The 16,315-nt window shown below is 43.4% G+C and overlaps 1 protein-coding gene across 6 annotated transcripts in view; it reads left to right on the top strand.

The window, feature by feature from the left end:
• Nucleotides 1–3,420: 3,420 nt before the first annotated feature.
• Nucleotides 3,421–16,315, top strand: part of PRC1 (protein regulator of cytokinesis 1) — a 28,061-nt gene continuing 15,166 nt past the window's right edge. For 2 of the 6 annotated variants that reach the window (XM_081228473.1, XM_081228474.1), the window contains exons 1-3: nt 3,424–3,616; nt 14,738–14,870; nt 15,232–15,354. In XM_081228473.1, coding sequence (XP_081084599.1) covers nt 3,606–3,616; nt 14,738–14,870; nt 15,232–15,354 — 267 coding nt within the window. In that variant the 5' untranslated portion in view covers nt 3,424–3,605. Of the gene's footprint in view, nt 3,617–3,877; nt 4,067–14,737; nt 14,871–15,231; nt 15,355–16,315 lie in introns of those variants that run through there. The other 4 variants (XM_081228469.1, XM_081228470.1, XM_081228471.1 and 1 more) reach the window with 4 other exon arrangements.

Genomic DNA, 16,315 nt, shown 5'->3' with positions numbered 1-16,315 from the left:
TGTATCAGTATTATGTTTAGTTCTAGACAGGCACTTCCATGTTTACTGGTGAAGCAGAGGGGGCTTTACATAGGGGCTTCGTGGACTCTACGGCCTGGACTGGGTAGTAGCTCTGGGCCTGGTCTGGTTCTTCCTTGAAACTTGCACTGGTCTGGTTCTTCCTTGAAACTTGCACTGTACTGGACTTTCCTCAACCATAAAATGAGGATTAGTTAGATGATCAGTACCAGTTAGATGATTGCACCCTTCCAATTCTAAAATTCTGTGGTTCATTACACTTTAGAAAAAATGAGCTTGCTATTATTTTAACTTAAGGAGTCGCTTGAATTTTAAGCCTTTTGTTTCTTATTGCAGAATGAAAGATTGTGTCCCTTGTTAGAGCAATTTCAGGCATTGGCAAACTGTGCTCCTGTAAAGGTTACCAGTGCCCTCCTAAGTGCTGATTCTAGTGACCTTTCTTTCCCTTTACCCTTTAAAAATTGTGAACACTAACCACATCTATTAGTGGTCGTCTTCTAAGTTGATCTCACTGGTGATCCCCTTTACCTTCTTGTAATTCTCATATTCAGCTTCCATGACACACTTTTTTGTCCTCCTGCGTTCTCCTAGGCTGCACTTCCATCTCCTTTGGTTCCTCTCTCTGTGTATCCTCCTTTGTTTCATCTCCTGTCTCTGTCCTTTATTGTTATCCACTTGCCCATCCCAAACTTTTGTCTCACTCACTGCTGAGATTCACACGATTATTTACAACCTGGTCGTTCCATGGGCAGTTCACACTCAGCATGTCAAAAATAAACTCTCACGCTGAACCTCGTGTCCCCACTTGGGATCCCTAAATCTGCTCCTCTTCCTCTGTTTCCTTCATTGACATTCTCATCATCTACCCAAGTTTTGTTCATGCAAGAAATTATATCCTTGGGACTTCCCTGGTGGTCCAGTGGTTAAGACTCCGTGCTCCCAATGCAGGGGACCCGAGTTCAATCCCTGGTCAGGGAACTGGATCCCACATGCATGCCACAACTGAGAGTTCGAATGCCACAACTAAAGATCCCACATGCGGCAACAAAGATCCCGCGTGCCGCTACTAAGACCCAGTGCAGCCAAATAAATAAAATTTTAAAAATTAAAAGAAGAAAAAGAAATTATATCTTTGACCCCAGATATTTTTCTTTTTATCCCCCACATTCAGCTGGTCCCCTTACCCATTATTTCTAAATGCTTCTGGTTCATCTTCTCACCATCCCCATGGCAGAGGTACTTGTTTTTGGCCTGGGCTTTTGCAAAACTGTCCCTCCCAAGCTCTGCCTCCTATCTGTTGCCCAATCCACAGTGCTGCCACGTGTTTTTTTTTAATTGGGGTATAGTTCTTTTACAATGTTGTCTTAGTTTCTACTGTACAGCGGAGTTCCCTGTGCTATACATCAGGTTCTCATCAGTTGCCTATTTTATACATATTAGTGTATATATGTCAGTCCCGATTTCCCAATTCATCCCACCCTCGGTGTCCATACGTTTGTTCTCTATGTCTGTGTCTCTGTTTCTGCCTTGCATGCCACTTCTTAAAAGAAAGATCCAAACCTGTGGTGTTGGATCATCAAAAGTATTCTTTCCATAGGAGAATGATAATGCTGTGAGTGCAAATTCCAAGGAAAATGCAGTACCGCAAGTATCTAGCTAGAATCTTGACAGTGCTAAGTCAAGCTAGTGTGCAAGATCAAAGACACTGCTGACAGGGCTGTTAGTTTGTAGAAAGAATATGTGGCAGTCAGAAAAAATTCTATGGCCAAATGAATAAACAGTGGCAGTGCATTCTAGAACAGTGCTGTTCACTAGAAATATAAAATGATCCTTTTTTATACACATTACAGAGTGTTTTACATGCTGAGTATGTGTTCTGAATTGATATCTTCCAACGGTTCTATGACCGTTGACCGCGGGATCTTTGTTAGCTTCAGAATTACAGTGTAAAGCACATTATAGCAAAATCATCTTGTCTCTGGATACTTACAACCGTGGCCCTGGGAACCTGTCTGAAGATCACAACTTTTTGAAGCTTTCTGGAAAACTCTCAGGTTAATCAACAAAGAGTGCAAGTAAATTTAAAAAGTGGTGCCTGCAGGCCACACACTAGTGCAGATGTTTGGCACGCTGCTCATGAGTTAAAGGATGTTGAAAGCACCAATGAAGTTTTTCTGAAAGTGAGAAAAACACAGTCCGGAAGGTGAAGCAAACAGACATCCTTTACTTTTCCTTCATGGAAAAGACAAATGAAGAGAATTCACAGAAGTTACAGTTGACCAATACACATGGGGAAAATGTGCAATTTCAGCTATAATCAAGCAAATATGAATCAAACAAGGAAATGCCACTTTTTGCCTAGCAAAGAGGTTTAAAAGGACAGTAGTACTCCATACTGCTGAGGGTGAGGAGGGTACTCTTCCAGTGAGGCTTCCTTGGTGGTGAGGGCAAATTAATAAATACAGCCTGTCTGAAGAGGGAGCATAAAGTAATTACACTTCTAGGAACCAACCCTAAGAAAATAATGCAAAATGCAAAGATTTAGGTATGAAGACATTTATTTGTACAAAGTACAACCTAAATATCCATCGATGGCAAAGTAGTTGAATTATGAATCTACACGCCAATATATTACACAACCATGAAAAAAGGAAAAAGTGATATATAAGCATTAAGGCATGTAGCAAGGATACAAAAGTGCTTTGTCGATTTTGAGTTTTCAAATTTTTATATAACAATTATATAAATCCAGGTAATTTGAAAGAAAACCACGATCCAGGTAATTTCCATTCATTTACCCGTCGTTACTTGGGCAAGTCACTCAGACCTTTTTGAGACAGTTCCCTTTGTAGAATGGCGAAAATACCTAGCGCGATGGTTGGGGAGATTAAATGGGATCACTTGTCTAGAAAGGTACCAGGCCGGTGAGCAGGGTTCAGTGTCCGTCCCTTCCCTTTCCCTTTAAGTCATGGTTTCCTACATGTGGGGAAATTGCTCGGTCCCCAGGCTTGCTGCCTGAATGAGCAAGGGAAACAAATTACGGCGCCAGGCTTTTCTGTTAATCCCTCTCATGTCACCCCGCCGGCTGAGGGCGGCAAAGCCGTTTACGCGCTACGTCGGGGAGATCCAGACACCGGGCGGTTTGTGGGCGGCGACGCGCACTTCGAATCAAAACCGCGCCGGGGCCGGGCGGAACTCCGAGGAGGTTGCCGGCTCGCGACGATTGGACGTCCCCTCCCGGCTACAGCAAAGCGAGGCAAGAGAACCGCGCACACGCGCACGCGCACACAGTGATCCAGTCTCCCGCCGGCGCGCGAGCGCTTCCCACGCCCAGTGCGCGAGTCCCCGCCCCTAGCCACGGCGCGCCGAGGGGCGGGGCGAGGCGGGGCTTCACGAGGAGCCACGGGAGGCGGCACCAATCGCGGGGCTCCTCCGCCTCCTGGTTCGGTTTGAAATTTTGCGCAGGCCTAACGGCTCGCGGATCGGCTACCGGGAGTGAGACCGCCGGTGCTTGCGGGTAGTTGCTGCGTTCGGGCCCGCGTGGAGAGGGTCGGGGCCTCGACACCCGCCTGCTTGGAGCGTCCGCCATGAGGAGAAGGTGCGGGTTGTGGGGGAGTCGAGGGGGCGTGGGAGGGATCGGTGACGGTCCCGGGTGCGGGGCGGTGGCGGGGCTGGGCGGAGTCCGAGAGGCCGCCTTAGGCCTTGGGCCTGGGTGTCTCGTCAGCGGGCGCCCGAGTGAGGCTGGAAGAAGCCAGGCACGGCTGGGAAGCGGCGAGCCGGTGCACGGGCCGCGGACCATTGGCGGGGTGGAGGCCAGACCTGACGTGCGCCTTCCCCGGGGCCGCGGGCTCCCGCAGGCCCCGACGCCCGGTTGCGGGCCGAGCGCAGGTGCCCGGGAGAAGCGGCGGGAGGCCAGGCGGGCCCGCGGCGCCCCCGGTGCGGGGCGGTCAGAGCTGGCGTCCGGGAGCCCCACCCTCTTCCCCAGCAAAGCGTCTCAGGTGCTGCTGCTTGGCACCGACGGCTTGTTCTAAGTCCTGAGTCTTTTATGGTCAGTGTTTCTAGTTTTTCTTTAAATAAAGACGTGCAGTTTTTAATTTATCGTTGCTTTCGATGTATCTGCGTTGCAGTGTTAACACTTTACTTGAATTGGAAAGATAGCTTGGTTTTCTTGCAAGCTGAAAAACTCCGATAAAGGAATTTTTTTCCCGTCGTTTTAACAACTTCTCAGGCAGTGCTGGGAATTGAAATTGGGACCAGATGCACCACACTGCCCCCTACCAGCCTATGACTTTGGGCAAAAATGTTGAATGTCAGCTTGCTCATCTCTAAAATAAAAATAATGCCGGTGCATAGGACTTTTGTGTTAAAAGCGATGCAGATGTTAACCTTATTTTCTATAAGTAGTGGGTGAAGCATTGTGATGATTCACTATTAAATAATTTATAGTTATTAGTCAAACTGATTGATGTATGGCTTTGTAAGTTTCCTCCTTCCATGATTACTAATTCCGACCGTTCTTTTTCAAATGCTTGCCCTCGTGAGAATGGGAATGGAGTACAAATCACTGGTACCACTGGAAAAACAGATCTCAGGTGTAAGGTTGTGGATTACAAATATCTTATATAACAGACAGCACATTTAAGCTGCTGTGCGTTTCAGCTAATGACGCATTCTGAGGACTAGTAAAATTTTAAATGACATTTTACAGAAACTCTTACTCCAAGTCCATTAACAGTTTTTGGATTGTTCAGGCACCTACTGCTTTCAAGAAAGTAAATGAAGGGGGAGGAAAAGTTATCAATTAACTTTGGTTCCAGGCCGACAGATATAATTAGGCGTTAAAACAGCAACTGGAATTACTCTACTAACAAAACCAGACTTTCAGGTAATCTGGATTTCAGGTATTCATATTTAGAGAGGACTATGAGAAGTATGCCTGAGGAACACGGTTATCAGAATGGTCACTGAATTAACTATTGGCTGTCGATTTCTGAAGCAGGTTGTACAGAGGAGCTTAACAAAGCTTCTCTGGAGAGCTATTTAGGAAAAAATAGGACAGTGTATCAGTAGAATGCTGCCAGAAGGTAGGAAATCATTTAGAGGGTCATTTGGGATATCTTCCAGTCTAGTGACTTAGGTTCAAGAGACTGGAAAAATTGGCCCCCCTTTTCAACCTCTGTATTCTTGGGTGGTATTCTTGTAAGCACCCTCAGTTTTTCAGTGATGTATTAAGAAAAAAGTCTCAACTTTGCACCTTTTAGGGAATTACCTGAAACCGTTTAGAAAGGCACTACATAATTGTACCATGATGATTATTTTTGTAACATTTTTTATGCTTTTATTTATTTTTAAAGTCTTATTGAAATTTACGTTGTGTTTAATTTCTGCTGTACAGCAAAGTGATTCAGTTATACACATATATATTCTTTTTAAAAACACTATTTTATTTTTTAAAAATTTATTTATTTATTCATTTATTTTTGGCTGTGTTGGGTCCTCGTTGCTTCGCGTGGGCTTTCTCTAGTTGTGGCGAGCGGAGTCTACTCTTTGTTGTGGTGCGTGGGCTTCTCATGGTGGTGGCTTCTCTTGTTGTGGAGCACGGGCTGCAGGCCCACAGGCTTCAGTAGTTGTGGCTCGCGAGCTTTAGAGCGCAGGCTCAGTAGTTGTGGCGTACCGGCTTAGTTGCTCCATGGCATGTGGGATCTTCCCAGACCAGGGATCGAACCCGTGTCCCCTGCATTGGCAGGTGGTTTCTTAACCACTGCGCCACCAGGGAAGCCCCACATCTTCTTTATCCATTCATCTGTCAATGGACATTTAGGTTGTTTCCATGTCTTGGCTGTTGTTAAGTAGTGAACATAAGGGTGCATGTATTTTTTCAAATTATAGTTAGTCTGGGTGTATGCCCCAGGAGTGGAATTGCTGGATCATATGGCAACTCTGTTTTTAGTTTTTTGAGGAACCTCCACACTGTTTTCCATAGTGGCTGCACTAACTTACATTCCCACCAGTAGTGTAGGAGGTTTCCCTTTTCTCCACACCCTCTCCAGCATTTGTTATTTGTAGACTTTTTATGATGGCCATTCTGACCAGTGTGAGGTGGTACCTCACTGTAGTTTTGATTTGCATTTCTCTAATAATTAGTGATGTTGAGCATCTTTTCATGTGCCTGCTGGCCATCTGTATGTCTTCTTTGGAGAAATGTCTATTAAGGTCTTCTGCCCATTTTTCAATTGGGTTGTTTGTTTTTTGTTGTTGTTGAATTGTATGAGCTCTTGGTATATTTTGGAGATTAAGCCCTTATCTGTCGCATCATTTGCAAATGTTTTCTCCCATTCTGTAGGTTGTCTTTTCATTTTTTTATGGTTTCCTTTGCTGTGCAACAGCCTGTAGGTTTGATTGGGTCCCATTTGTTAATTTTTGTTTTTATTTCTATTGCCTTGGGAGACTGAACTAAGAAAACAGTGGTACAATTTATGTAGGAGAATGTTTTGCTTATGTTCTTGTCTAGGAGTTCTATGGTGTCATGACTTATATTTAAGTCTTTAAGCCATTTTGAGTTTATTTTTGTGTGTGGTGTGATGGTGTGTTCTAACTTCATTGATTTACATGCAGCTGTCCAGCTTTCCTAACACTGCTTGCTGAAGAGACTGTCTTTTCCCCATTGTCTATTCTTGCCTCCTTTGTCAAAGGTTAATTGTCCATAGGTGTATGGGTTTATCTCTGGGCACTGTATTCTGTTCCGTTTATCCAAATGTCTGTTTTTTTGCCAGTACCATGCTGTTTTGATTACTGTACCTTTGTAGTATTGTCTGAAGTCTGGGAGGCTTATGCCTCCTGCTTTGTTCTTTTTCCTCAGGATTGCTTTGGCAATTCTGGGTCTTTTATGGTTCCACATAAATTTTAGGATTATTTGTTCTATTTCTGTGAAAAATGTCCTGGATAATTTGATAGGGATCACATTAGATCTGTAGATTGAGTAGTATACCATGATAATTATTATTCACAGTGACTGCACTCAGGCATCGTAAGATCATACAGCTTTTTTGAAACATCTTTATTTGTTCAAAGATTCTTCTTGAATGTTTATTATATATAAGACACCATTCTAAGTGTTGGGGATTCAGCAGTGAACACAACTGACATCCTTGCCCATTAGAGGTTACATTTTAATAACAAAGTGAAAATGTAATAAGTAAGCAAATTTTACATTAAATGGTAATAAGTGCTATGGAGAGAAATCAAGCAGAGAAAGGGGATAAGTACTGAAGGTGTGGGAAAGGGGAGTTGCAGTGTTAAAGAGATTGGTCAGGAAAGGCCTCCCTGAGAAGGTGATCTTTGAGAAAAGACCTAAAGGCGGCAAGGGGCAAGCCATGGGACACCTAGGGGAAGACAGTCTAGGTTGAGGGAATAGCAAATGCCAGTGCCTGAGGTAGGATAGTGCCCGGTGGTCTCCCAAAAGAGCAAGGAGTCCAGTGTGACTGGAGTAGATTAAAGGGCTCTGGAGGCCTTTGTAAAGGCAGAAGCTTTTCCTCTAAGATAAGGAATCACTGGAGGATTTTGAGGGCATGGAGGCTTGTGGCTTCTGTGCACACAATAAGCTTAAGGAGGCCAAGGCAGAACCAGGGAGACCAATTAAAAGACCAGGGCAGTGGTACAGATGAAGAGATGATAGTGGTGACCTGGACCAGGGAGGTAAAGGCAGAAGTGGGGAGGGGTGAGATTCTGGCTGTCTTTTTTTTTTCTTCCCCTTAATATTTATTTATTTATTTAGGCCACACCAGATCTTAGTTGTGGCACACGGGATCTTTAGTTGCAACACACGAACTCTTAGTTGCGGCATGCATGTGGGATTTAGTTCCCCGGCCAGGGATTGAACCCAGCCCCTCTGCACTGGGAGCGTGGAGTCTTACTCACTGGACACAGATGTAGAGAACAAACATATGGACACCAAGGGGGGAAAGCGGTGGGGCGTGGGGGGCGGTGGGATGAATTGGGAGATTGGGATTGACATGTATACACTAATATGTATAAAACAGATAACTAATAAGATAGATAACTAATAACTGCTGTATAAAAAATAAATAAAATTCAAAAAAAGAAAATTATACTGTCATGAGAACTGCTTCTAGAATATTTGGTAATTCCAAACACTTGTTAAAGTAATCAGCTCCAAGGGAGGGTTAACTTTTTCATTATAACAAATTGTGTTTAGGCCCATCTGCTGGAGTTTAGCAGTCCATCTGCTGTATAGGTGTTTGTTTTGGTTTTAATTGAATTTGAGATCTATGAGTTTTATCCCAATTTCATGTCATTTTATTTTGTAGAAGTAATTTGACTAAATGAGTTAGCAATCATATCTGTTTTTCAAGTTAAGTCACAAATTTCACAACTTTCTATTATGTGCCAGATTTTTTTAAATAACAGCTTTATTGAGATACAATCCTCATACTATACAATTCACCTATTTAACATGTCACAATTTAATTATTTTTAGTATATTCAGAGTTGTGCAACTATCACTGCAGTCAGTTAACATTTTTATTATCCCTTTAAAAAACTCATACCTGGGGTTTCCCTGGTGGCACAGTGGTTGAGAGTCTGCCTGCCGATGCAGGGGACGCGGGTTCGTGCCCCGGTCCGGGAAGATCCCACATGCCGTGGAGCGGTTGGGCCCGTGAGCCATGGCCGCTGAGCCTGCGCGTCTGGAGCCTGTGCTCCCCAACGGGAGAGGCCACAACAGTGAGGGGCCCGCGTACCGCAAAAAAAAAAAAAAAAAAAACTCATACCTATTAGCGGTCAATCCCCTTTTCCCACCCACCTCCCTCCCCTGAATCCCAGCCCTAGGCAACTGCTAATCCACTTCTTTCTCTATAGATTTGCCTATTTTGGATATTTCACATAAATGGAATCATGATATGTCCTCCTTTGTGACTGGCTTCTTTCACTTGGCATAATGTTTTCAAGGTTTATTGTCAAATATTATTCCATTGTATAGGTATATCATATTTACCTGTTCATTAGTTGATGGCCATTTGGGTTGTTTACACTGTCTTAGTTGTGGCACACGGGCGCCTTAGTTGCGGCTCGCTGGCTCCTTAGTTGCAGCAGGTGGGCTCCTTAGTTGCAGTAGGTGGGCTCCTTAGTTGTGGCATGAGAACTCTTAGTTGTGGCATGCATGTGGAATCTAGTTCCCTGACCAGGGATTCAACCTGGGCCCCCTGCACTGGGAGCACGGAGTCTTAACCACTGGACTGCCAGGGAAGTCCTCTTGTAGGTTATTTTATTTTTTAATTTTTAAAAAAATGTTTATTTATTTGGTTGCACTGGGTCTTAGTTGTGGCACATGGGCTCCTTAGTCGCGGCTCGCTGGCTTCTTAGTTGTGGCTCACTGGCTCCTTAGTTGCAGCAGGTGGGCTCCTTAGTTGTGGCACGTGGGCTCCTTAGTTGTGGCATGCCAACTCTTAGTTGTGGCATGCATGTGGGATCTAGTTCCCTGACCAGGGATTCAACCTGGGCCCCCTGCATTGGGAGCACAGAGTCTTAACCACTGCGCCACCAGGGAAATCCCTCTTGTATAGGTTATTTTACATAAAATGCTAAAATTAGGATTTTGACTTGTTGGTTCTTTTGTCTTAAAAGTGAAGTGCAAAGGGATTATTTGTCTGAGGAAGCACTTTAGTTAAACTTCAGTTAATTGAGATTATATTAAATACCTTGATACCTGTTAACATTTCTAAAATGGAGTACAGTAAATTCTTTTTTTTTTTTTTTTTTTGCGGCACGCGGGCCTCTCACTGTTGTGGCCTCTCCCATTGCGGAGCACAGGCTCCAGACGCGCAGGCTCAGCGGCCATGGCTCACGGGCCCAACCGCTCCGCGGCATGTGGGATCCTCCCACACAGGGCCACGAACCCGTGTCCCCCGCATCGGCAGGCGGACTCTCAACCACTGCGCCACCAGGGAAGCCCTTTTTTTTTTTTAATAATTTTGGCTGTGCCGGGGTCTTAGTTGTGGCATGCACTTGGGATCTAGTTCCCTGATGTGGGATCTAGTTCCCTGACCAGGGATCAAACCCGGGCCCCCTGCACTGGGAGTGCCAAGTCTTACCCACTGGACCACCAGGGAAGTCCCTGTAAATTCTTTTAAATACTCTATTATGTGGGTATTGATAATTGGCCATCTGGTATAGGCAGCTGGTATTTCTGCAGAAGCTTTTCTTGAACTAGGACAGGCAACCTTTGAGTTGGGATTTCTTGGCTAGAGAAATGTCTTGGATGTGAATATATTAAAACCTAAGGAGGACTTCCCTGGTGGTGCAAGGTTGGGAATCCGCCTGCCAATGCAGCGGACACGGGTTCAAGCCCTAGTCCAGGAGGATCCCACATGCTGTGGAGCAACTAAGCCCATGCACCAAAACTGCTGAGTCCACCTGCCACAACTGCTGAAACCCGTGCGCCCTAGAGCCTGTGCTCCACAACAAGAGAAGCCACTGCAATGAGAAGCCTGCACAGCACAATGAAGAGTGGCCCCCGCTCGCCACAACTAGAGAAAGCCAGCGCAGCAACAAAGACCCAATGCAGCCAAAAATAACATAAAATAAATAAGAGACAGAGAGGGAGAGAGGGAGGGAGGGAGAGAGAGAGAGAGAGGAAGGAAGGAAGGAAGGAAGGAAGGAAGGAAGAAGTGAGCAGAAAAGAAAAAAAAACTTATGGAGAAACTGATGTTCTTGGAGATCTAGGCTGGTGATTCAGAACCCCTGAATATGCTGCGACAGAAGGGGCCAGTGAGAGCCCCTGTCCTCATCATTTGCACACAAAGAGCTTCAGTGACTTGTTCGAGGCCTCCTGGCTGACTGATAGAAAAGCACATCCAGAGTTTAGTTTCTCTGGTGCCAGAGTGGTCTCTTTGTTATCCAGGTGTACCAAGAAAGGAGAGAAGATCTCTGTTATTTAAATGCTGTGTGAAGCAGACTAAGGGCTGTCATTTTTAAAGTAAAGGTTTTTTTGAGAATTCCCTGGCGGGCAGTGGTTAAGACTGTGCTTTCATCGCTGAGGGCACAGGTTCCATCCCTGGTCGGGGAGCTAAGATCTCACAAGTTGTGCAGTGAGGCCAAAAAAAAAAAAGAAAACTAAAGTTTTTTTTGAAAGATAAAACACAAGGTACACAGTTAAATTTGTGCTTCAGATAAAGAGTGAATACTTTTTTTTTTTTTTCGGTATGTGAGCTTCTCACTGTTGTGGCCTCTCCCCTTGCGGAGCACAGGCTCTGGACGCGCAGGCTCAACAGACATGGCTCATGGGCCCAGCTGCTCCACGACATGTAGGATCCTCCCGGACCGGGGCACGATCCCGTGTCCCCTGCATCAGCAGGCGGACTCTCAACCACTGTGCCACCAGGGAAGCCCATCAGTGAATAATTTTTAAATAAACTTTTTGTAATTGAAGTGTAACATATATTCAGAAACGCACACAGGTCAAGTGAAAACTTGATAGATTTTCATAAAGTCAGCACACGCTGTGTAACCACCCCTCCTTGTGCCCTCTCCAAAAGTCACCACTTCCCAGGACAATGACAACCACTATCCTGACTTCTCAAAGCAAAGCTTAGTTCTGCCTGTTTTTGAACTTTGTATAATTGGAATCACGTAGTGATAGATGCTTGCCTATCTGTCTGTTTTTCCTCTTCTTCCCCAACTTTTTGTTCTGTTTTTCCATCTTAGTTGTTTCTTTTACCTCCCTTTTTTTTCTTTAAGATTTGAGGTATAATTTACATACAGTAAAATTGACTCATTTCACATGTACAGTTTGAATTTTGGTCACTGTGTATAGTTATGTAATCACCATCACCATTAAGATCTAGAACCATTCTGTCACCCTAAAAATAGTTGCCTTGTGCCCCTTTGCAGTTGATCCCCTGTCCCGATTCCAGGCAGCTCATTTGCTTTCTTTCACTATAGTTTTGCCTTTTCTAAAATTTCATAAGGTAGAATCATATAGTATGTAGTCTTTTTGCATTTGACCTCTTTCATTTAGCATAGTTCAACGTGATGTTTCTGAGATTCACCCATGTTTTTTATTCATTGCTGTATTATTCCATTGTAGGAATGTACTGTTTCTCTATTCTGTTGATGGACATCTAGGTTGTTTCTACCTTTATGATATTATGAGTAGTGCTGCTTTGATCATTCTGGTACACACCTTTGGTACATATGTGTGCATTTCTACATATGTAGACATGGAACTGCTGGGTTCAGCTTTAGCAGATACTGCCAACAGTTTTCAAAGTGGTTGTACCAATTCACACTCCAAGTAGTAGTATATGAAAGTTCTGGCTTTTCTGTATACTCACCAACACCTGATTATTTTTTAAATTTTAGTCATTCTGTAAATTAATAGTTGTAATTTAAGAACAACAACAAGGCCACCTACTGAATGGGAGAAGATATTTGAAAACAGTATATCTGAGAAAGGGTTAATATTCCAAAATATACAGAGAACTTACACAACTCAACATTGAGAAGAACAAGCAACCTGATTAAAAAATGGGCAGAGGATCTGAATAGACATTTTTCCAAGGAAGACATACAGATAGTCAACAGGCACATGAAAAGATGCTTAACATTACTAATCAAAAGGGAAATGCAAATCAAAACCACAATGAGATAATCACCTCACAACTCTCAGAATGACTATTATTAAAGACAACAGATAACGCGTATTGGTGAGGATGTGGAGAAAAGGGAACGCTTGTGCACTGTTGGTGGGGATATAAATTGGAGTAGCCACTATGGAAAACAGTATGGAGATTCCTCAAAAAATTAGAAATAGAGGCTTCCCTGGTGACGCAGTGGTTGAGAGTCCACCTGCCGATGCAGGGGACACGGGTTCGTGCCCCAGTCCGGGAGGATCCCACATGCTGTGGAGCGGCTGGGCCCGTGAGCCATGGCCGCTGAGCCTGCATGTCCGGAGCCTTGTGCTCCGCAACGGGAGAGGCCACAACAGTGAGAGGCCCGAGTACTGCCAAAAAAAAAAAAAAATTAGAAATAGAACTACCATATGATCTAGCAGTTCCACTCCTGAGTATTTATCCAAAGAAAACAAAACACTTAATTCGAAAAGATATGTGCACCTCTATGTTCATTGCAGCTCCAAGATATGGAAGCAACCTAAGTGCCCATCAGTAGATGAATGGATAAAGAATATGTGTGTATGTTTGTGTGTGTATGTATATATGTGTGTGTGCATGCACACACACACTGGAATATTACTCAGCCATAAAAAAAGAATGAATTCTTGCCATTTGTGACAACATGGATGGACTTAGAGGACATTATGCTAAGTGAAATAAGTCAGACAGAGATAGACAAATACCATGTAATTTCACTTATATGTGGAATTTAAAAAGATAAAACAAATGAACAAACATAATAAAATGTAAACACAGTTATAGATACAGAGAACAAACAGGAATTTGCCAAGAGGGGTGGGGGGTAGGGGGAGGAAAGAAATAGGTGAGGCAGATTAAGATATACAGACTTCCAGTTGCAAAATAAATGCATCACAGGTATGAAATGTACAGTGTGGGAATATAGTCAATAACTATGTAATATCTTTGTATGGTGACATATCATAGCTAGGCTTATTGTGGTGATCAGTTTGAAATGTATAGAAATATCAAATCACTGTGTTCTGTAACAGGAACTAACATAGTGTTATAGGTCAATTATATTTCAAAAACAAACTCAGAAAAAGAGATTAGAGTCTTAGGTAGAGGCTGGGGGTGGGTAATTGGATGACGGCAGTCAAAAGGTTATAAGGAATCAGTTTTAAGATAAATAAGTACTAGGGGTGTAATATAGAACATGATAAATATAATTAGCACCACTGTATTTTTAAAAATACTTATTTATTTTATTTATTTATGGATGGCTGCGCCGGGTCTTCTTGAGGCATGCAGGATCTTTAGTTGCAGCATGTGGACTCCTAGCTGTGGCATGCACTCGGGATCTAGTTCCCTGACCAGGGATCAAACCCGGGCCCCCTGCACTGGGAGTGCGGAGCCTTATCCACTGGACAACCACGGAAGTCCCAGCACCACCGTATGTTATTTATGAAAGTTGTTAAGAGAGTAAACCCTATGAGTTCTCATCACAAGGAAAAAAAATTTTTTTTCTATTTCTTTTATTTTGTACCTATATGAGATGATGGATGTTTACTAAACTTATTGTGATAATTACTTTATGATGTATGTAAATCAAATCATGCTGTACACCTTAAACTTATACAGTGCTATATATGTCAATTATAGCTTAAAAAAACAGGAAGGGAAAAAAATGAGTAACAAAATCGCAATAAATTGCCGGCTATTTTATAGGAGCTGACATTTTTGTCTGTTTTTTCTTTAATAAAAGCGTGTAAAATTCTGTATTGTACTGCCATAGGTAGAATCATTGATCAAAGTCCAGATTCTGAGTATTTTTCAGAAGATTGAATTTCCACACTGAATTGATAATATGATACTGGATTTTGCTTTGCCAGTGTTGTGGTGTTTGGAGGGGGAAGGATAGGGGAGTGTTCAAGATGAGTTAAGCTGAATGCTTGTTTTCAATTTGTTTTGGCCTTGAGCCCACTGCGAAACTAGTTTGTTTAGTTTCTGTAAATACTGCTTTTAGTCTGGAGGCAGTGGCTCATGTAGCTGGCTTCTCTTTTGCTTTTTAGTGAGGTGCTGGCAGAGGAGTCCATAGTATGTCTCCAGAAAGCCCTGAATCACCTTCGGGAAATATGGGAATTGATTGGGATTCCAGAGGACCAGCGGTTACAAAGAACTGAGGTTGTAAAGAAGCATATCAAGGTGAGTTGAGTAATAGTGATCTCTTTGTAGTGGGACAGGGATAAGGATGTTGGTGTCTCATCTAAGATAGCATATAGAAGTGACACTAGGATGTCACAGGCTCCTCCTGGTTTTTTGTTTGTTTGTTTGTTTTGGCCGCACCATGCAGCATATAGGATCCTAGTTCCCCGACCAGGGATCGAACCTGTGCCCCCTGCATTGGGAGCGCAGAATCTTAACCACTGGACCGCCAGGGAAGTCCTGGTTTTGTTTAAGTCCTTCCTTTAAAATTTGAAATTATGAGGGTTTTGGTGTTATTTGTTGTTTGAGGCCAATGGAGAAAACACCCAAAACTTTTATGGGACTGTCTTATCTCTCGTAGGACCTCCTGGATATGATGATTGCTGAAGAGGAAAGCCTGAAGGAAAGGCTCATCAAAAGCATAGCCATCTGCCAAAAAGAGCTGAACACTCTGTGCAGTGAGCTACATGTCGAGCCATTTCAGGTACATGGCAGGGTTTCAGGGGATCCTGCTTGGGTCTGAGATTTAGGGAAGAACTTTGATTTGGGGCTACAGGTGGAAAGTTTCCTTGTAGGGCTGATACTGGACATGAGAAATGGGGGAAATGTGCTGCCTAGTTACTAGGTTCCAGCAAAGCAATTTTCACTTATGTGAAGAGTTGCCCTGTTGAGAGGTGAAGCAGCTAAGTGTTGCAATGTTTTAATCAAAAACAAGCCTCTTACTATCAATTCGTAGGACACAAAATTTTTTTTAAACTCTGAGCTAGGCATAGATGATATCATTCCATTCTTTCTTTGAAAGAAAGTGAAGAGAGCTACTTAGGAAACAAAAGTGACTAGTAATATAAAGAAAAGTTACCCAAAAAACCCGCCTCTGTGGATTTTTTCATACCCGAAAGCTACACATCACTGAACGAGCCAGAATGGCCACTTGAGAAGAGATGTCTCCCAGCTGGAATATCAAGAGAGTGTAGTCAAATTCAGGGCATGCCATGTTTATCTGTGTACCTTGCTGAGAGGTTGCTGTCCTGTAGTCCAGCACAAATCGGACTTGAATGAGGACACCAGCAAGCATGACATGGATGACAGAGGGACTCCAAAACATATCCCTGGTTAGAACTGGTAAAAACAGTGTTGGGATCATAAAAATGAAGACAAACGTGGAGATTGGGAAGGTAATTAGAATAGATGTGGGTGCAAGGACAGCACACAGTGGCTAATGTGGTACCAATAAGGTCTCAGGTCCCTCTCCCTGTTACAGAAAGAACTGCCTGGGTATCACAGTGGAGTCAGCCTAGGAGGAGGAGACTGTCTCTAAAGGGCTAAGGCTAATTCACTTCTGGTAGCCAAGAGCAGTCAGGCAGACTGTGACATCAGTAGAGCTTCCTGAAATCAACACAAATGGCATAAATATCATTGATTTTGGACAAATAGTTTCTTTAGTC

This window comes from Mesoplodon bidens, assembly GCF_964165515.1.
Source record: "Mesoplodon bidens genome assembly, chromosome: 3".
Lineage (NCBI taxonomy): Eukaryota > Metazoa > Chordata > Mammalia > Artiodactyla > Ziphiidae > Mesoplodon > Mesoplodon bidens.
The sequence above is the reverse complement of the archived record's forward strand: the minus strand, read 5'-3'. Positions and strand labels throughout refer to the sequence as shown.